Raw genomic sequence first — 22,410 nt, forward strand, 5'->3', positions numbered from 1 at the left:
TTCCTTTCAGATACAAGCATGTAGGCTATTAGAATGTACAATCTATAAGCACAAGACTTATCTCTATATGCCCGCTCTTCAAGATCTTGTCTGGCATACAGTGGGTGCTCAATAAATTTGTCGAATGAATAAAGGTGAACTAAATGTTTAAATAGACCTAAAAAAACTCTTTGTAGCCAGCAAAATGTTTTCTAAATATAAAGTATCAGAAGTAAGTCATCCCTAAAACAACTTTATATCTGCACCTGTTTCAGATGACCTTTTGTGGGTTTGGTGTTGCTATTTAGGTTAACTAAGATTTTGACAATCAGGAGTGAAGCAAATGACAATTCTAATTTTAAATGGAGTCTCTGTTTCCTAAGGGGTTTTTGGCGCTCCTGAACTTTTGTCGAACACACAGGCTGTTAAAATGTCATTCAAAAGTAAGTTAACATTAAAACTAGTTTTCACTGCAACTGTTACAGACAGCATTTTGAGAAACGGCTCTTTCCCTGGATGAGGGCATTGACAATATGTTCGGTATTTCTCCTCTGTATCTGGAGGGCATATGCAAATAGTTTTCGGGACCTCCTAACTACAAAGGTGAGTGGTGTTGAGATTCCCTTCAAGTTAGAATCCTAAATCCAGAAAGAGCCCCAAGCAGCCCCCTAGTTTGACAAGACCAGAGTTATCTCTAAAGACTCACTAGTGTAAGCAAAGTCACCACCAGGGGCAGCCCTTAGTACCGCATCTATCCTTGAAATCCCACGGAAAGGACATCATTGTTGAAGTGTCAGGGTAACCAAGTAGAGTGCCCTCTGCAGTCAGGGGAGGAACAGCAAGATTAAGGGTGTGAAACAGACTGTCCTTCCACGCACCCACTGGAAACAAGTAAAATGGTAGGAAAATATCACTTTTTAAAGATGGAGCAAAAACTCAAGAGGATAAAAGGAAACTTTTACCGAAGCTTGAGGCTGAATGATCTGAGCTTTCCACTAGGAAGCCAAGATAAATTCTCTCCCCATCAAATAATTCTGTATTCAAAATAATACATACCCTTGAGAAACTGAGAATGCTTTCTCCGTAGAATCCTCATTGGCTATGTACCTGTGATTAATTTTGGTTTGAGAGCAGACCACAGCGCATCCAGAAGTCACAGGTGGGTTTTATCTCTGTGTGTTTTGGATAAACAGAAATAGCATAGATTTGGGGCTCCATCACGACTTTCTAACAGTCGTGCATCTCACAATGAAGAATTGCAGGAGGTGCTTTGATGTCAAACAGAGGAGGCTCCTTTTAGGAAAATGGTAAATTTCACCTTCTTTGGTTCAAAGCTCAGCAGTTCTAACCGCTCCCCACCGATGTGAATGCTGCAATTTTCTTTTATTCACTTCCTCAATGACTTGCCATCAAACACCTACAAGTCATTTTACTGCAGCAGTTTGGTCCTTGTGACACCCCAATAGGATGAAGAGAAAAAGAGACATGGAGAAAAGAAAGGGAGGAAGGATTCACTATAGTCCTTCACTTGTGGGCTGTAAAACTGTCTTCTTGGGTCCTGTATCACAAGCGTTGAATTATAAAGAGTTTGGGGGACCTTGGGTGGGGAACACAGCTGAAAAGACCCACTGCATTTCATTAGTGGCTCAAATTAGCGGGGAGAAAGGAATAAGGCAGGAAATAAACAGATGCAACAAAAGGTCTCCAGCCTGTGGACAAGGAAGAGTGAAAATGGCCCTTTATGGACCTTAAGAAACCTAAAGCCAAGGATGCCAGTGGTTCTCAAGCCCATCGTTTGGAGGGAAGACATCTTTAACCTCAGCAGAGTTTTGTTTCCCTCCCCAGGATCTTAATTTAAAGAGGTGATGTTTACTTAAGGGGTCTTTCCCTGATAGGAAAAATAAACCCACAGTTTATACATAGCTCTGCTTAATGCAAATAGCATATTTAGATTGAATTATTTGGAGCTTAAGGTGGTTTTTGTTCCCTCCTTCTTTCTCATTTCAACGCCACAGCTCTGATTTGCTCTTTATCAAAGGTTGGTGCATTTTAAAATGCTGTCAAGCATCAAAATTAAATGCTTCAGAGCACTAATGATATCCTTGTGATTAAGGGATTTGCCATTGCAGAGACGCTAAGAACTCGGGTGCTAATATTAATTGCTGTCTTCCACGTCCCACCAAAGGGAGGACAGGATTCTTCCTCTGAGCTTCGCACTACCTATGACACCAAACAGCACTGAGCAACTTGTATTTTTTACTATGATATTGCAGTAGTTCATAGCACTCAACAGTGCACAGAGTGCTTTCCTAGACACACGATCTTGTTTGCACTACATTCAGTCAATCAGCTGGATTAGCCCTCTGCTAATCCTTAGATAAAAATCATTAAAAGACTCAATCCGTATCCACCCTCCCTGAATACATCACTGATGTTGTAAGAACTCAGCTCTGCACCCCATAGCTTTTAGCTGCTGTACCATTAATAAGTACCTAAGCACATTTTCTCATAGTCAAGAAGTGAAACTGTTTTTAAAACAAACAGACAAAAGGTATGGAAAAACTTGATTATGCTAAAATTGATACGGAATTATTTTCCTATTCAACAAGAGACGGGGAGCCAAATTCTCAACTAAAGTCTTCAGGAGACTGAATTATATGAAGTTCATTTATATTTAAATATGGAAATATTAATATTAAGCTTATACTTAAAATGTATGAGGGATGCACTTTTTTTTCCCCATAAAATGATTTCCAAGGTCAGTACATACAGAATCTATTTTAAACAAATACTATAACATAAAGCAGGGTACAGTAACATTTACCAAAAGATACGACAGACCTGTGCTTCCAGTGAGGGAGAGAATCTGATCTGGGGACATTAATGGTGCTTTAACTAAGTGATCCAAGAGCAAGACTTTACAAAGCATTTAACTCAGACTCTTATTTCTGCAGAGAAATGGGTGGCAGATTATCTCAGGCAAATTCTTTACAGAGAGCTATCACTCACATTTTAAATAATGGAACGTGATACAATTCTTAGCCTTTACATTAAGTGTTTGCATACAGAAGTTGAAGGTCTTGGGATAGGCTTCTGTGGCTAACTGCCCAAAAATGGGAGTTCCCCTCCCATAAATGTTTCTGGGATGGAGCTGCTTAGACAAGGTCTACATTTCCTAGATCTCTTCACATGTAGGATGGTTCACGTCCCTGAGTTCTGGGTGTGGGTTGAAGTAGTGACTCCCCTTTTAGATCTATCACATAAATAGCTCCCTTGGGACTCTCCATCCTAACCCACAATCTGCCAGCTCCATTTTGGCACTCAGGTCCATCTTGGAAGCTCCCCATAGATCCTCCCCCTCTTCACCACCAACTGGATGTGACTTGAGCAGGAAACAATTTTCTATCGTGTTAACCTGCTAACTGACATTTGGGGTGACAGCAGCCCATTCAGGTCAAGTGGAGCCATTCAGGGAAAAAAGGGGCATCTTCATCTACAGATGGTCCGAGACTTACGATGACTGTGGTTCGACTTGCTATTTTTCGACTTTATGATAGCGTGAAGACAATGCGCATTCAGTTGAAACCGTACTTCGAATTCTGGATTTTGATCTTTTCCCGGGCTAGCAGACGTACTCAGAAAATCGTTCTGTTTTTCACTTTCAGTATTCAATAAATTCAACACTTTGTTATAAAATAGGCTTTGTGTTAGATGATCTCTACCCAACATAAGTGTTCTGAGCACATCTGAGGTGGGCGAGGCTAAGCTATGATGTTTGATAGGTTAGGTGTATTCAATGTATTTTCAACTTACAGTGAGTTTTTTGGGGAGTAACCCCATTATAAGTCGAGGAAGAGCTGCGATAACATCTTCATACAATAAGTAACTAAAATAAAGTGTAGGAGTACCGTGGCCTGCAGAAGATTGAGCTGCACTTGAAAGCTGCCTGAATGGTCTCCCTCTTGGAAACTCCAGCTCCTGGGTACCCACAGCGAGCGGAGAGCCACTTGTTTGTGAGACACTGGCCGAGTGCTGCCCTGGGGGTTGACAATGCCAGGAACAGACTGTGCAGCTTTGCAGGGACACAAGACACAAGCACAGCCCCGAATCTTCTAACAGTGACTGAATTCAGCAGAATCACAAAATGTTGGGCAGAAAGATTCAGCTGAGCTTGTTTTAATGGGAAATGAGAAAAGACAGCAGGGTTCTCAAAATGGCTTGGTTTAGTTTTCTTTTTAGAAAAGAGTTGTTTTCATTGCATAGTTGACAGCTCATGCAGGTAAAGACTTGGGCCACGTGAATCAGAGCTAAACAGAGAAGAATGGGCAAATGAGCAAAAATACGCTTTTGGCCTCCTCTGCAAGGCACTTTCACACACTTAACATCATTTAATCCCTGCAACTCTCTGAAGTCCACAGTTATCATTAGCACCTTTGATTTTCTATTTGGAAACTCCTGTAGCACAAGGAAATGAAATGATTTGACCAAAGCTAGAAAATTAGATTTTTAAACCCAAGTCTGCCTCACTCAAAAGTATGTGATCCTCTCTCCATATCACATGTCTGTAAACACACACACTCAACTAGCGTTTATGGAGTAACTGGTAAGTGCCAAGCATTGTTTTCAATCTCTTGCGTGGATTAATGCATATAAACCTCACAAATACCCTCTGAGGCAAGTACTATTATTATTTCCATTTTATAGATTAGAAAAACAAGGTAAAGAAAGTTTGAACAACTTGCCCCAAGTTATAGCTTGTAAGTGATGAATTCAAAGGTCAGGTCCTAGAGCCCACATTTTCAACCACTGATCTATAAAAGCCTCTAGTCTCTCCCCTTCTTTCGCTGATAAGAAATTAGAGATTTGAAGGCTAAATGGTCTCTTCTTGCACAGCATCAGCTGCATCAGTCACAGAACAAATGTTAGGTCTGCTATCTGTTAGGTTCAGGGCCATCTATGTACATTGTTGGTTGCCAGAAATCCAGAGATAAATTAGACATGATCCCCGTTAATAGACAAAGTGTAAAGCTTTGGTGATGAATCATCTCAGAACTACCTACAGAGCTAAGAAGAGAATCACCTGAAACTGAAATTTTAATTACAAAATAAAATAATAGTATTTGGAGTTAGGGAAGAAGTGGGGGGCAAAAGGCAGGCAGGCTTCTGGAAGGTTGGCAATGTTCTCTTCTTTGACCTGGTTGCTGGTCACAGAGATGTCTGCTTTGCGATAATTCATTGACGATACATTTGTCTTGTCTACTTTTCTGTATGTGTATGTATTTTTCAATAAAAAGATTAAAGAACAAATAAAAGTGTTAGCTAAGAGTATAAAAGATGGAATATTAAAACTAATAATAGAAAGACCCATTCACAATTTTTAGTTAACCCTCTGGGGTAAAAAACATCTGAAAGTGCCATGAAAGATGCAAATTTTTGCAAATTAGGGCTTTTATAACTATTTAATCGCTATATTTAATACCTGAGCCATACAGCAATTGCTGCTTTCCGCAGTAAAGAAAATGCATTCTTTAAATGCCTGTTTTTCTTTTCAAAATAACTCTCTTGAATTCATATTCTTACATGGATAGCCATTCCATTAGTGTAGAATTACAAGTGAGTGATGTCTCAATGTGAAACCAAGGCCACACCCCCCAGAATTAACTGGGAATGACTTAGGGAGAACCCGAGTGTCTCTGATGCAATACAAGTGCGTCTTCTGTTTCGTCTGAGAGCTGCTTGTTTTACTTTCTATTTGCTTACTAAGAAATCTGTTGGCAGGTTCTGACAAGGATAGTCCAACACTTGCCAACAGAAGCATGGCAGGATTCAGTGTGTATTTCCTGTTAAGTAAGAGTGCCAGTTTGAGGCAAACAGGAAAACAAGTCTTTCCACTGGAAGTCGATTTTTAAGACTTTGTCTGAGCAAGACAACCTTTTTAAGATAAGAGAACAGGGTAAGTCTAGCAACAACAGAAAAAAATTAAATAAATATTTTTCCTCTGAACGCCTCTAGGAAGATGAATCTTCTCATTGCGTCTCAGTATGTTGGAAAGTATCTTGTATAAACACTTAGTTGAAATTGTTTTATGTGTCTTGCTTAGAATGAAGAGCCCTAGGCAATATAGCCCCCTCCATGACAAACAATGCCCTCCGAAATTAATCTGGAATATGAAGGATGGTGTCAAGGAAAAGTTTTCTCCTAGTGAGCAGAAATACAGCATAGAGAGCGGAAAAGGATTAGCTGCTGTGAACCAAGGCTTCTGTTCCTTTAGCTGTCAGCTCCACTGGAGAGCTTCAGGCATTCCAAATCTGGAAAATAAAAGCTGTGCTGTGGGCTTCAGGTTCTTTTGTTACTCAGACAGCTGCTAATCGTCCTGCTGTGTTAGGAACCAATGAGACAATGCTGTAACATTTAGCTTTCTGACATCCAAGGCATCTAGATCAGTCCCCAATTAAAGATGTATTAATCACAAAGACTCTAAAAGCCAGGATGATAGATGCACCCAGTAAATCTTTGCTCTTGCCTTTTACTTTCACACTCAGGTTTCTACATTTACAGGCAGAAATGCTTAAAAGCCTACTTCAGAAACTGACCAATAAAAAGCCTTGTTCATTACTCTCTATCAGATGCTTGACAATTTCCTATGCCTGAAAAGCCTTTCAGAAAGAGGTAAGACATTGATCATTCTGCTAAAAGAGGCTGTCTGCTTCAATAAATAGATCCACTGAGGCTGTTGTCATCTTGACTTTTAAGTGCGATAACTAATTCAGGAGTATGGCTTTGCCACTTGCTACAGGGACATCCAAATTGTCTGTGTAGTTTAAAAAAAAAAGCCCTTAGATAAACCTAGGAAAATCAAGGAACAAAATATTAATAACGCTAATAATAATAATAATCTCCTCCAAGTCAGGCCAAGTCACCCTCAGGTCATGGCCCCAGTGACATGAATAAATTATGATTCAGATACCTGGAACAACAGAAAAGGGTATGTGTTGGATGAAGCCCCTTGAATTCTGTGCTTTGAAATTTATGTTAATGAAAGCCTCAAAGTTACTTCTTCACATTGGTTTCCATTTCACAAGGGCATTGAAGATAGCCTTATTAAATTCTCCATCAAAGGGTATCATCTGTATCATTTGCTGTGAATAAGTGACCTGGTAATCAACCCCAGAACAAACAAAGAAAAAAATTACAAAATAAAAGCCGATAGCCTGACTGATATTATCATACAGGCCAAGAATCCAATTTCTTTTTTTCATCCTTATCTAAAATGTTCATAGGAGGCATCTAATTACTATGATACAAAATAAAGAGAAAAAGCCTTGACACGTGAGGCTCATGTAACCTCAGAAAAACAGCATTCGCCATTCTGAGTTACGGTAAATCTATTGAAATTAGATTCCTATTTTTTATTTCTGAGGTTAATGGAACCCGTAAGAGACAAGTACAATATTTGCAAGGTGCCAGGTTGGTGCTAGCTCAACGTACTGAATTCCTTGGCTTTCAGTGGAGCCTGAATATATCATGAATACCTCCTTGCCCATCACTGTCTCGGTGACAGTCCACTGTCTCCCAAGTTGAAAGATAGGAAGTCAATTAGTGTCACTTATGATGTGAACACCTGTCGACTAAGACCTGGACTGAGACCAATTCCATTACCATAGCCACTCAATGGCTGCCAGATGGTCAGGCCTTGGACCACTTATGATGTAGTCCAGATACAAGAAGATGACCTAAAGACAGAAAGGTCCAGAGTCCCATTAGTCATCTCCTGAGCCATCCAATTCCCCATCACATATACAGTTGGAACAGGATACCTATTCTTCCTAATGGTTATTTTAAAAGACTTCATGAACTGCTCAAAAAAAAAAAAAAAAAAGTCATGGCAACCCTAAATTGAGTATATAAGCTCCATAAATGGTAAGCATTTTCACCAGCCATTGTTATTTTTATCTTTGAAATTACTTTTTAGTAACTCATCTTTCTTTCTGTTATTGCATTTTGAAACACATAGGCAGAAAAGAGAAAAAAACAGAGATGAAAAATATCTGACAAAGAATAAAGTGCAGCATGAAATTATAGGCTACAGGTGATCACTGACAGGATGAGATAGACAGAGGAAACGTTCCAATACAATTTTGGTTGCAAATCTATGTGTTGTATGCTACTCGGAACTTTTCCAAGTCCAAATGTTGCTTGGCTGGAAAGAACAATGGCTAAATACTGAGAAGTGATGGCCATGGATGGTAAAGTAGAAGGTTATAAGTAGAAAGAGAGACAGAGAGAGAAACAGGAAGAAGACCAATCAGGTAAAGTACTGAGCCTCTCCATCTTATTTTCAGTTTGGTTTCACTATATGGAAGTCTGCGAAAGTTCTGAACACAGAGAAACGTACTCAGGGGACAATATCCACGAACCATAGCATGCTGAGGAACTAGGGGTTAGTATTATCTAAGGAAGCCTTCGTTTTATTTGGAGCCAAACCTTTCTCGTTCAGTTTCTTGCTGGCTATATAGACAAGCACAAAGAAGTGACTGGTAAGGGGAGAGTAGAGACACGGAGACCTTGGGGTTAAATTACTGCCAGCATGTTTTAAAAATGCTTCATATACAAATGGTCACTACGTGCTATGCTCTCAAAAAATGTAGCAATGAAATGGTATTCCTGCAGCCCTCCTATTTGAAACTCTATCTTTTTGGCAATTCTTTTGAAAGCTATGATAGAGGTTAAAAAAAAGAGCATAATTTATGAGAAGGGATTTTAAGCTTGGGAATTGCCAACCAAAGAATTAATTTTTTTTAAATTTGGGGGTATCAGCCAGAAACTAAACTGTATGTGCCAGAGTTTAAACTCCTATAGGCATTATAAGACTGAGGCTGAGAACAACCGAGATGTGAAATTTTAAAATGTTATTAAGGCCAATAGATGTCTCCAACTGGGTCTGTGCTTCAGAATCCAAGATCACTTTTGTAGTCATAAAGAATAACAAAGAATATATTAGGAAAGTTATAACTGTTTTAGGACCTGATTATTTTTAAAACTAGGAGGTTCACAGCGTCTCACTGGGGCCTTTCTAACACAACTTGCTGAAGTGTAAAATTCAGTATTACTAGCTCCAACCAGGAATCAATCTGTAAATATCGGAAGGACCTCATTAGAACAACATTTCACCCAGAAATAGTCCCACAGCGTGGTCTCTAAGAAAGATGTTGGAGCAGGGCTCCATTACACTATGAGCAGTTTTATGAATGTTATTTCGTGTGTGTTCTAAAATAGGAAGGAAGGAAGAAAAGAGAAAGAGTGAAAGCCATCATCCAAAGAACTCATACAGTTAAGGTTATACCGTTGAAGAGTTAGCAGTGAGATGCTTCCCATCTATCAATCTCCCCAAACAATACACTTTTACATTATATCAAGATTTCTTAAATATATTACCAGCCTCTTAGAGCCACACCTTAATGAGTTGACTAATCAGCATTGATGTATACAAGGAGGGCTGTGAACATAACTTATGCTTTTTAAAATCTGTGACCACTGTTCTGGTTATAGACACTCAATGTTTGTACGGCAAGATTCTGCTGTATTTGTACTTCTTGCTTCCAATAGAAAACAAAGCAAGAAGGGTCCTGATTACATACTGTAATGGCAATCTTACCCCTATTTTAAATGGGGAAAATGAGATGATGTTAGCCAGGGGGTCCCCAACCCCAGGGTCTGGTCCCCGCTACAGGTCCGTGGCCTGTTAGGAACCGGGCCACACAGCAGGAGGTGGGCGGCGGGCTAGCAAGCGAAGCTTCGTCTGCTGCTTCCCATCGCTCGCATTACCTCCTGAACCATCCCCCCCACAATCCCCTGTGGAAAAATTGTCTTCCACGAAACTGGTCCCTGGTGCCAAAAAAGGTTGGGGACCGCTGATGTTAGCAACAAGAACTCCCAAGCCTCCAAAAGCATCCTTCTAGAAAGTTTCGTAAAACCTTGCTCTCCTGAAGCCCTGTAGAATCGGTATCGAATTCAGTGGGTTTCAACGCAAGTAAGGGCTCCGCCAGCAACGCTTCGGATAACCTGCAACTTTCATATATATAAAAAAAAAAAGTCCTTGATTATCTTGGAGAGTGGAAGGAACACTTGATTAAGCTTTCAGCTAGTTGCATATTCAAAATCCCTGGTCCGTTTATACGTTTGCCCTGGCTTTGACAAACGGACATGGAAGAAGCTGTGCTCTCATCCACCTTCACGCTATGATGCTCAAAATACACACTTATTATGTTAAAAAAAAAAGGGGGGGTGGGATTCAGGAGGCAGACTTATAGCTTGCAGTACCGGACCTAGACAACACCAACTCTCCAGGGAGCCATTGTGAGCTTGCCCCTTTCAGTGCTTGTTCCAATGGATGGATCTTGTCCAAGCCTGTTACATACAGCAAACCTGCTGGAGGCAGGTCCCTATTTAGCACCCGCTGTGAAGCTGAAGCTACACATTGAAGTTGTGTTTGTATGAACACACCACCAACAAAAGGTTCCTAGATAAGAAACTTTTAAAATCAGCTACCCCCCAGCCTTCATCAAAGAGGCTTTTTTGACCAAACTGCCTGAGAAATTCATGTACATAGATTATCATTTAGAAGATGCCAGGCAAAAAGGAGTGGCCCACCCTTCCTCTTGTTCTTCCTCTCCCCTTCCCTTCCAAGAAGGGTGGCAAATCCCTACCATTTTCCCCATAAGATATTTTAGATAGATTATGTTTTAGAGGGTAGCTCTTGTGCTTTGTCATAAAGCATATAAAGCACAGGAGAGCCACAGAAGAGCTCCTCGAGGGTGGGCTGACCAATCTATCAGAATAGCGAAAGAAGGAACTTAATGTCAGAGCTGTTTCTTCAGCTATGGGTCTATATTGGCAGCCATTCAACTGACTGTTCAGCTAGATTCCAGCACTCTGGGGTACCAACCTTCACATGTGTGACCAAAATCATTAGTGACCTTTCCCAATGAAAGCCACGGTGTTCACGAGGCAAGTGACGTGTGGCATCATCTCTCTGTTTCTGTTACTGCAGTTTTGGGGCAACCAATGGAAACTTCCATTCTTCTGGCACAAGCTAAGGAGGAAAACATTTGTGTGTGTGTGTGTGTGCGCGTGCGTGTGTGTGTGCCCACCTGTGTGTGTGTTGGGGGTGAAAGGCAGACAGAGGGGGACGATCCATTAAAAAAAGATTTTTAATACTCATAGAAATAGCTACGTAAGGTATGCCTATCTTGACAGATTTAAAGTGTAAAACCTACAAGAAATCCTCACGAGTCTTTACCTGAAGGCAACACAGAAAATGCTCTCTTCTTGTATACCTGCATGAAAACAGCACACGGACCCTGAGTTTCAGAGAAGGCTCTGTACAGCAGGGTGACAGGGACAGGTGTTTTAATTAGTCTCTGCAGATTTAAGATCTCTCAGTGCAGGATTAGTCCTGCAGCACGGCTCTTGGTTTTCCCCGTGTTTAAAGAAAAAAACTCTTTAATGACATCAGTATGGGGTTAGTGAAGCTTTGATAGAAGTTTCTCTGGATCTTTTTGTTGATGTTTAGTTGCAAACTGGACCCTAGAGAGTCTCTTCTGGCTCCTCCGAGGAGACAGTCATTCATTCAGCCAGTTGGAGTGACAACTAGACAATTTAGAAGCTCATCCAGAACCTTTGCCAGCCCTGCGCTATTCATTTCTCATCTCAGTAGAGTACTTATTTTTCAAATCTCTCGATGGCTTCTCCGTAGGGTGTAAAAGTTGGCCGTCGTGCCCGAAGGAACAAGCCTAACACTCAGGAATGAAAAGCAAATCAGCATTAAGACTGTCAAGCGTTTAGGGTGAACGCTGGTGAACTGATTTCCCTTCTCACAAATGAACATGTGTGTATACTTATGTAGGAGAGAAGGGAAAAGAATTAGGAAGAATAGTGCTCTCAGTTCTGGGCGTATAAATAAAACTTTCATTTTCTTAGAGCGAAATATTCACCTCTTTAAAAATGCAACCCAGTTTTTACTTATAGGCAATAATTACCACTAGGCTCTACAGATATACAATTTGTCTGTGCTGTTCAGTCAACCTTGAAGCTGGATAATTTAGTAGGTTCTTTTGGAAGGCTTTTTATTTCTTCTCCCCACCAGGACTTGTGGCACCCACCCTGAATACAAATTCTTGGGCCCTGGTACCACGCACGAGAAGCTGTACCGTTGTCTGTCTACCGGTTTATTTTATTCTTCATCATGATCATAATTAGTGAGCATGCGTAATAATTATCGGGGTGGCAACAATATTCCATAGGCATGAAATTATTTTATGTATAAAGTTAGAATCAAGAGACTGTTCTCTTTTTTAAAAAAAAAACTGTACTGCATATTTTTAAAATGTATATTTCCTAGGCATTACGAAATTAAACCAGGAGCCCATGGCTGGATCAGAGCTGTTAATGAGAAAACCACAGCCTGCCTTCTCTGAAGCCCACTGTGTGCTTGTTTAGGCCTATAGTGACCCCGACACAGAAAGGACTCTCCAACCAGCTTCCACCTTAGAGGTCCTAACGATTGCATACCAACCGTTGAGGATGCACAAACAACTTTTCAGCAAAATTTCTCAATGGAATTGTTTACAATTTGTTTGAAGAATTTTAAAATGTGTCTTTAGAAAGATTTCTGACTTAAAGATTTCACTAGTTTTATCATGTGTTTTTCCTTTACATTTCTTAGGAGTAAGAAAAAAAAAAGCATCACTTATTTGAGATCAAAGGCAAACGAGACATCATCTCAGTGAGGGAGCAACCTTAAAAAGCAGCACAGGTGATTATTTTAAAAAATGCTGCCAGCATCTAGGAACCATACAGCAGTGCTAAGAATGCACGTTTTCAAGAGGACCGGAACACTGCCCCCTCAGAACAGTCCCTCCAGCATGTGCCACATTCTATACTTAAACCTGAGTGTTATAAAGCAGAAACTAACACACCATTGTAAAGCAATTATACTCCAATACAGATGTTAAAAAAAAAAAAAAAAAAACCTGAGTGTCATTGGGAAAAGATTTGTGGTACAAGAAAGTAAAGGCGTGTTTGAAATCCTAATTATTTTTGTGAAATCTTGTTCATAGAGTCAAAACCTCTAGAAAGAAGCTGTCTTGCTAAATATCAAAATTGTTTCCAATGTGAGATGAACCTAAATGTCAATCCATCCCACCCTTTGTTGGAGTAGTTTCTGACAAATGACACCAGCATTTCAACCTCTTCTCGTTGGTCCTTTCCAACTAGAGGGGAAACAATTTGAAGTAAGATTTCCAAATGAGTTTAAACTTCTTTTAAGGCAATGTTAATTGGATACCTACTAGAAGCTGGGCATGTGATTTCACATTTGATCTTCACTCTAAACTTGTGAGGATTAAATAGGCTGATGTGATGTGGGTAATGGTTAAGAACATAGACCCTAAAGCCAGTTACCCCCCAGCTCAAGGATTGGCTCTGGCCCGGTGCCTGATTTTGTAAATAATGTTTTATTGGGACACAGCCACGCCCATTTACATATTGTCTATGGCTGCTTTTGCTTTACAAATGCAGAGTTGCATGCTGCAATGTCGTCCTCTTTTGATGTAGTATACTCCAGAGCAGGGAATGGCATACTTTTTCTGGAGAGATCTAGATGGTGAATATGTTTGCTGTGCAGGCAACTCTGCCAAAGGAACTCCACTCTGCCGTGGTTCTGGGAAAGCAGTCTTAGGCAACACACACACACAGATGAGTGGGCCTTTGTTCCAATAAAACTTCTTTACAGACACTGACATTTGAATTTTATATAATTTCCAAATCTCACAAAATATTATTTTTTGATGATTTTCAGCCCTTTAGAAATAGGAAAAAAAACATTCTTAGGGTGTTTCAAAGCGGGGGATCAGGATTTGGGCTCTGGTTTGCCAACCCCTGCTCTAAAGCACTAACAGAAGCCAGATATTTGTCCCTCAAAAATATCAACAGATATTTCCCCCATCTGCTCCTTCCTGTTTAAGCTTATAGGAAATGCCGATCCTTCACATCTCATTTGGGTTTAGCAACCTGTTACCATCCCCACAATCACCAGGACTGTGCTTTCTGCTTGTTAATTTGATCTCGAACCACACTTGAGGCCCATCCCGCGCTGTCCCTCCCCACCAGCTATAGGCCAGAACCGCTCCAGTATGACCCTTGCACTACATCACCTTTCCTATTAAGCCAAACTGGACTTCTTGCAATCTCTACTTCCTTCTTGTTTCTTTGCACTTTTAGGCATAATTACACAATAGTCCCACGCAACTAAGAGGCAGGATTTTATATATTGAAGCTAAGGAAGGTTGCATGGGCCCTTTCCAAAGCTTGATTCTTCATTTGATATGCGTAGATTTGTAGGTTTTTTTCCTGAAATCACACAAAAATTGTCTAAGCTTCAGACTGCACCAAACCTGCCCCACTCCACCATGCCTGGAGCACACCGCTTAACACAATTGCTCTAAGATGTTTCCCTTTCTTCCAACATCTCCTTGAAGCTGTCCTCTTACCATCTAGAAGACAGGTAGCAATTATACCCAGTGGGGATGAGAATTCCCACCATTCCCCATTATCCCACTCAAATAACATAATATGTCTAATTAAAAGACAGCCAGGAAAGAGAGAATGGGAACTTACCAGTTGAGTAATAAAAGACAGAATGCCTCTTGTACTTAGTTATTTTCTTTTCTCTTCTCATTATTTTGGTTTTATTAACTTTATCACTACTTGACAAAGAACATTCACTGATTGTTTTTACTGTAAATAAATGTGTTCATCAACAGACGGGGTATTGAATATCTGTGCTGTGCAGTGGCATTACAATGAGGTTCCTGCCACTTTATCGTCAATGTGGTATTTTCTTGCCGTTTTCTTAATGGTCCATCCTAGGGAACAAGGCCAGTCTGACAAGCAGCACCAATTCATCTGATGACAAAGCCACTAGGATTCTTCACAAGAGGCCCCAGAGGGCCTTTTATAACTGTCTATCCTCTGAGAATAGTGCTGAGACCCCTGTGTTCCCAGCATGGAGCGATGGAACCAAACAAAGACAGGTCGGGGATGGAACTCTGAGAAGGTGGGCATTGCTATGAAGTCATAAAATCTGGTTTTCAAGCATGGCACTAGAGCAGAGTTTCTCAATCTTGGCACTATGGACTTTTCAGACCAGAAACTTCTTTGTCGTGGGGCAGTCCTGTGCCTTCTAGGATGTTTAGCAGCTTCCCTGGACTTCACCCAGTAGATGCAATAGCACTGCCCCCTCCTCCTAGCTTTGACAACCAAAAACGTCTCCCAACGTTGCCAAATGTCTGGGGAGGGGTGTGGAACACCTATCCTAGAAGTACAGCTTGGAGGGATGGAGGAGAGGCAGGATTCAGATGCGTTCTGATAATTCTGCTGAAGCATTTTTGGAAGGTTTTCCCACTCTTGGAATTGCCTTAAGAGCCAGTTTCTGAACAACATATGGAAATGAAGCCCTACTTCAAGCCCATGCTTCATTGCTCATGGCTATATTCCTAGAATCATAGAATTTTAAAATTAGAAAAGATCTTAGAGGTTAGCTAGGTTCAAATAATTATGTAACCCACTGAATATCTGAACTTGTCCAAACTCAGCATGTTAAAGATGTTTTGTCACTAGGACATGACATCCGTGCTAAAGAGAGATTATCAGACGTATTTCATTGTAAAGTATCTAGAACAGCATCATATGCAAAGTACAAGTCAAAATGTTATAGTTGTCCTGAGTGCAACTTGGGGTAAGTAGAGAATATCAGCCATAGGGGTTCATCACGATTTAAAACAAACAAAAGAACCTAGAGTATGGTCCAGCCCCAGAGCTGGGAGACAGGTGTGGGGGGAGGTTTAGGGGGTGCAGAGTGAAAACTGGTTTGGTGATATTAAGGTCTACTGCCGGCTGCCATCACAGCATTTTTAGCAAAAACAGTCACAGTTTTGTTGCTTGGTCAGGAAAACCTTGTTTCATTTATACAGCATTTCTCTCTCCTAGAGACACATCCTGCATTCATTTCCCTGAGATGGTCCACTTAAGTAAAAGTAAACTGAAGGAAAGTCATCTAGAAAACAAATCACCCAGTGGTCTGCTTATTCATTTTTCATAAGCATCAAAACCATCTCTTCCTAAACAAAACACGGAACAAAAACCATCTCTTCCTAAACAAAAGATGGAAGATGGAGGAAGGAAAAAGAGTTTTCAAGGGATTCTCATTTTGTTCCATTTGGACTGCAATGGAGGAAAGTAAGTGTAGGGAGAACATCCATTTTCCTTGTCTGATGTTTTCCTCTGGGGCTACTTCCGCTGAAGCCTCCCCATCCTCGCCTTCTCCTCACCTCTACTTCATGCTCTTGGCCTGGGGGGTGGGCGGGGGCTTAGGAAAAGGATCTGGGAGAAGTCCTACGTCCTCAGCTCAACCCTCGCTGCTCCCTCGGACCTGCCTCCTTGCACAAAGCATCTGACATTAGGGTGACCTGTGCAGAGCAGGCTCTGTCCTGGCGAGGAGCCTGCAGTCAGCCAGCTGGGTTACACTGTCCCTGGGTGACACTGGGGCTGTGTCACCAGAGCCAGCCCTTTTGGCTATAGATACAAAGCTCACATCCTTTCATCAACTGTTCGGCAATAAAGCTGGCACTCTGAGTTCCCTTTGTCTTGTCTTCTGTGTCAGTTGGGTTTGAACTCAGGAGGGGAGGAAAAGGGTGTTATTAGCCCCTTAAGACACCAACTGTAAGATTGGGGTTAGAATGGTTTAAATAACCACGTGAGAACACTGGCCCATTCACACCACATCCCACAACTAAATGATCAAAGCCCAGTTAGACCCCCATTCTCCAGGCTCAGATACTCAGAGTCTGGTCTCACAAATGGGGAGATGCCAAGGTGACTACAAGAATGCTATTAAGTACCTAATAATTTTAAAAGAAAGCAACTTTCTCCTTTTGGGAGCAGGATTCTCCCCAAGTTCAAGTGCTGGCTCTGATACGAGCTTAGGTGAGTTTCACCTTCACGGTGCTGTTCAACTGTGACAGTCTCAGAGGTGGTGATGATAAAACCAGGAATTCTAGGTTTTGTGTTTGTTTTTAAATATGTTACCACCGGTGAGAGAAAGAGCCCTGTGAAAACAGAGCAAAAATGCAGAGCCATGAAACTCGGTGGCCTCTAGGTGGTTAAAGCTAACGTTCATTTATTCTATGTATTCCTTATAGAGTGAGACATCATTGCCTATAGAGGTCCCTAAAGGATTTAATTTAATGAAATGATCAGAACAACAGCAATTAGAATATAATTGTGTGTACGTAAATATGCATAGGGGAGCTTTGATAGAGTTTACGGTTGCTACATTCATCCAGAATTTTGGCCTACATTATTAATCGGCACTACTATGAAGAAAAGGTTTGTTAGTCAAAGATAAACCGTCCCGATGATTTTGAATTAGTGAACTCCAAATCGCTGTGGGATAATGAGGCGGCACCGTGCACACATACAACTCTCTACTAAGCAGGAGCCTTCTGGCCAGTCACATAGGAGGTCTCCTTATTGAAGGATTTATTTTTAATTTTGAACAGCTTCCCAGCATTACCCTTTATGAAAATTAAAATAAGGAGCTGGAATTTTGTCCTATTCAGCAAACCTCCTGGCAGGACTGCTCGCCGTGTCAGAGAAAACCTAATTATGTCAGAGGAATTCCCTGTCCACCATTTCCCTAGATCTAGAAGAATTACACGTACTTTTTAAATAAAACTTTGACTTTGTTTCCTTCCCAGGCGTAATGTTTTTGCACATTTTCTTCTTCTGGAGGATTTTTGGCCTGTCTTCCTTGTGTTCTTTGTGCCTTCTGGCTTGGTAGGGGTTGACATAATCCCTTGGCTTGAATCTTTAAATATAGAGAGTCAGAGAAGTCTCCCCCCAAAATCTGTGGGAGCCAAGCCTGTCCTCAGCACATCTCCCAGAGGCTACCCTCCGCCAAAGAGAATGACTTTACCTTGTACAGCTGAGGCTTCAAAGGTCCATTCTTAGTTTTAATTCCATTAAGAACACAAAGTAGTGATGTACTGGAGGACAGCCGGAAGAATACAGGGGGGCTGAACATAAGAATATTGATTGAATCATCAACCAGATTCTCTAGGGGTGCAAAGACCACTCTGCACCTTCTTGGCTCCCTGTAACTCAGAGACACTCAACATCCTAGGTTTCCCAGGATCTATGTGCAATATTTCCATTGCCTTCTTCCAAAAGACAACTAATAAAAAGCTGGCATTCACAGAGTCCTTGTGATGCTATCAAAACCTCCTAAATTGGGCTTCCCTGGTGGCACAGTAGTTAAGAATCCGCCTGCCAATACAGGCGACACAGGTTCGAGCCTTGGTCCGGGAAGATCCCACATGCCGCGGAGCAACTAAGCCCGTGCGCCACAACTACTGAGCCTGTGCTCTACAGCCATGAGCCACAACTGCTGAGCCCGCGTGCCACAACTACTGAAGCCCGTGCGCCTAGAGCCCGTGCTCCACAACAAGGGAAGCAACCGCAATGAGAAGCCCACGCGCAGCAACGAAGACCCAAAGCAGCCAAAAATAAATAAATAAATAAATTAAATAAATTGATAAAAAAATAATTAAAAAAAAACCCAAAAACCTCCTAAATCATACTAGCCTTGGTAGAGAAATAAAAGCGATGACCACGACAGTGTTCACATCCTAGAAGTGCAGAAATAAAAGGCAAAAACATAACCGGAGGATCTGTTCACACCACATATTTTTAAAGACTGGTCACATCTGTGTAACTGAAACTACCTTCTGGGAAGATCTGTCAGTCTAGCACCAATTCAAAATCTTCCCTCAGTCTTAACTTTTTATTTATTCTAGAGAGTTCAGGAAAAAGTGGAAAAAGAATGACTTTGGATTGGGATACTGGAATACTTCTCACTATGGAGTCAATTAGTACAGATATATTTTACTTAACTATTGAGTGCACTTACTGAAACGTTCATCTAAGGGAGAAGTGCAGTAAGAGGTGATAGGATTGTTGGCAATTTATGATCCTTTTCTGATGAAGTGGGTTGTTCTTAATTAAGAGCTTCACAAAAGGATAAAGCACAGTCCTTTTTTCCTCCTCCCCTTTAAATCCCCAGAAATAAATAACATGGAGGTGGCAATGTGAAACATGTGGTAGAAATCCAGAATGGAAAATTATCATGAGAAAGTGTGGAAACTTCTTTGGGGGAAGAATGGGAGTAAGTGGGTCAGGAGCAGAGCCTAGAAATCTAGATTCTAATTCACACTTTGGAATATCTGATATTCAAGATTGGATAACAGTTCTGCAATTACCTCAGCAGAAACTCTCCATGAACAGAAAATGCTTTCCTGTCATCTGAATTAGAAGAGGAAAGTGATGCAGGAAACAAGGTAAATTAACTCTCCTCCTCCACCTGTCAAGTGTGAATTTAACTATGAAAGTGGCTACAAAAGTAGGATGTGTTTGAAGGAACATTTTGTCAACCACACAGAGCAAGCTACCCATTAAACCATTCATTGTTCACAGGCTTACCACCTGGTGATTCCAATAAAGACCCGTGTCAATTATTTTTTAATTTTTAAAATAAAAAAACAAGATCAAAACTACATCCACTAATGCTGTTGTTGGAAAATAGAGCAAATGCCAATATAGCACTCTGTGTTGGTAAAAATCAATTCTATATTCCTAAATAATATGTAAATGAGCTGATATCTGACCATGACCTTGTGATTAAAATGGCCAAGATGCATCCCTTACAAGAGAAGTCTAGCATGGAGTGACCCAACTCAATGTCATCTGTTTTCAACCAGACACTGTCTTAGCCTTCATTTAATCTCCACCACCTAGTACAATGCATGTTATGCAGTTGGTATCCAAAAACATATCTGCTGAATGAATAAACAGCCTTCTAAGTATCTTTTGTATTATAATGCAGCTCACAGGTTTATGATTAGATCCCTGTAGTTCTTCTTCAACTGGAGAACTTTAGCATCCTTCATGGATATCAACACAAGCTCTTTCTCCATAAATGTTTAGATAAACGATAAAGTGGATCCAATCCCTACCTGCTTGGTTGGTGGTCACAGTGACGGACACAGACTGGTCTGGGCTAGGGTTATACTTGGACACGCCATTCACTGCCCAGATTTCAAACGTGTAGTTGGTATGAGCCAGGAGGTCAACGATGGAGACCTTGGTGGACTTCAGTCCGTTCTGCTGCGGGGTGTAGTGGACCCCACTTCCGCAGGGTCGGCACTTGCTGGAGTCACCCGTTCCACATTTCTTGCACACAACATTGTAGGAAATATCCTGGCGGCCACCCGTGTTCTGAGGACTGCTCCATTCCAAGTTCACTGAAGTCTCGTTGACATTTGAAATCAAGTTTAGAGGAGCAGATGGTGGACCTGGAGAAAGAAAAAGATAAAAACAACAAAACATACTATCACACCAAGAATTGAAACTGCCTCTGGAACCTCATGGAGCTTATATTCTTCTCTGCAGCTACAAGAAGCAAGATGGGCCTGTTTGGCAAAGAAAGCCAAAAGCAAATCAAGCCAGCAAAAATCTTTTAAAAGAGCAATATGACAGGGAATTCCCTGGCGGTCCAGTGTTTAGGAGTCCATGCTTCCTCTGCAGGGGGCATATGTTTGATCCCTGGTTGGGGAATTAAGATCCCACAAGCCGTGCAGCCAAAAAAATTAAATAAAAAAAAAAGAGCAATATGATTGAAGGCTGTATGTGTGAGTGTCATTCTCCTTCCTGAACAAACAAATGTAGCATTGACTGCCACTCTGAGACTTGAAACAATTCTACATCAAATGGGCTCCAAGCCTGACTTTCCCTCTGAAGTGGCCAGGCTTTTTTTCTCATAACTTATCTAGTCTTAATCTAATCATCTGAAAGATGGGTATACGAATATGTTTCTAATTCCCAGGGCTGTTGTGGGACTCTGGTAAATTAATGGTTATATACCGCTTCTGAAGATAAATGATGATTCCTAAGTACAGTGCATCATCAATATGGAATAAAATTAACTACACTGTATAGATACGCCTCTTCAGTCTGACATGGCAGTTGAGAGTTAAGCTGTTTATGGATAATTAAGTAGGAACTGGTTTAATGTGGTTGCAGGGATGTCGAAGGTACAGTTGTTGAGAAATCTCAACTCCAGGGCAGGGATTGTGCAAAGACTCCCAAGACCCCATGTCCTGTCCTTCAGCTGACCAGGGCTGCACCAGGCTCTTCTTATGATACACATTTCCACTGACGTCAAAGGTTTCCAAAATATGTCTGGTGGCAGTGGCTGTTTTGAAACAGAACAACTGATTGCAAACAACATAAATGGTTGGTTTAAAAACAGTAACAATAAATAAGACCACAGACTCACGATGAACCATCTCGATTCTTGCTGTAGATTAGTCTCTATGCCAAGATGTTGTGACACAAACTGTCTTCAGGGAGAAGAATCAGGGTGAAACAGAAACGGGGGAATTTTTCTAGTCTGAGCTGATTCCAAAGGTCTAAAAGATACCTGCTGCACTGTAAGAAAAAATATTGACTCACTGCAACAATTGGAAGGTTCTCTCTTTTCTTTCCTCTTTCCCATTTTGGTGTTCCAAGAAAATAGCCAAAGCAAGTTTCAATGACAATCTGAGGCTTCTTGCTTATTGTTTCTATTCTACTTCTAATATATTTGTAATGACTGCTTTCAGGGAAATGTGTCCATGTTCCCCAGAAAAAGGAGGTTAACTGGAAACCTGCATGAGGTCAGGAGACGCTTTACCTAGTCAACCATAACGGAATATACTGTTCCAGACTAGCCATTGCCAGAGAATTGGAAGAGGTAACTTTTACGAATAAGGAGTCATATTCAGTATTTACTACTTAGTTCACAGTGATGAATGGCTAAAGGATTTTGGTAATAATATTGAATAAGGGTAATTCACTCTCCTTTTCACTTTATACAACTTAATTGAAGACTTTATTTTAACAAGGTAAGCAGGACCTCCCAATCTCCCTGGGAGACTAATTACCGACAACCTCTCTCTCTTAGTGTTAAGACCTGGTCCCCATCCTGAGAACTTAAAGGAAAGACAGTGCTGTAAAATTTGTGTTAAAGGTAAGATTGCCCCCACAGAAGTCCTCAGAAAGAAAGCACAAATTTCCTTCTTGTTTAGACTCCAAATTTATATCTTATGGTCCTTAGTAGAGTGATGGAAAACAATAGGATTAAGTAAATGTTTTTTTGAATAAATGATTAGAGCTATTTGAAATCACAGACTCCTAGAGCCAGATAAGATGTTAAAGATCATTTGGCTAAATAGTCTTATTTTATAGATGAGGAAATTGAGAGCCAGAAAGCAGAGC

At 40.9% G+C, this 22,410-nt stretch overlaps 1 protein-coding gene across 2 annotated transcripts in view; it reads right to left on the bottom strand.

Annotated features, from left to right (window-relative positions):
• EPHA4 (EPH receptor A4) overlaps positions 1 to 22,410 on the bottom strand; it is a 144,958-nt gene that overhangs the window by 43,374 nt on the left and 79,174 nt on the right. For both annotated transcript variants that reach the window (XM_028167935.2, XM_057551445.1), the window contains exon 5: positions 20,109 to 20,447. In XM_028167935.2, the coding sequence (XP_028023736.2) occupies positions 20,109 to 20,447 (339 nt within the window). The remainder of the gene's footprint in view (positions 1 to 20,108; positions 20,448 to 22,410) is intronic.

This window comes from Balaenoptera acutorostrata, chromosome 8, assembly GCF_949987535.1.
Source record: "Balaenoptera acutorostrata chromosome 8, mBalAcu1.1, whole genome shotgun sequence".
Classification (NCBI taxonomy): Eukaryota; Metazoa; Chordata; class Mammalia; order Artiodactyla; family Balaenopteridae; genus Balaenoptera; species Balaenoptera acutorostrata.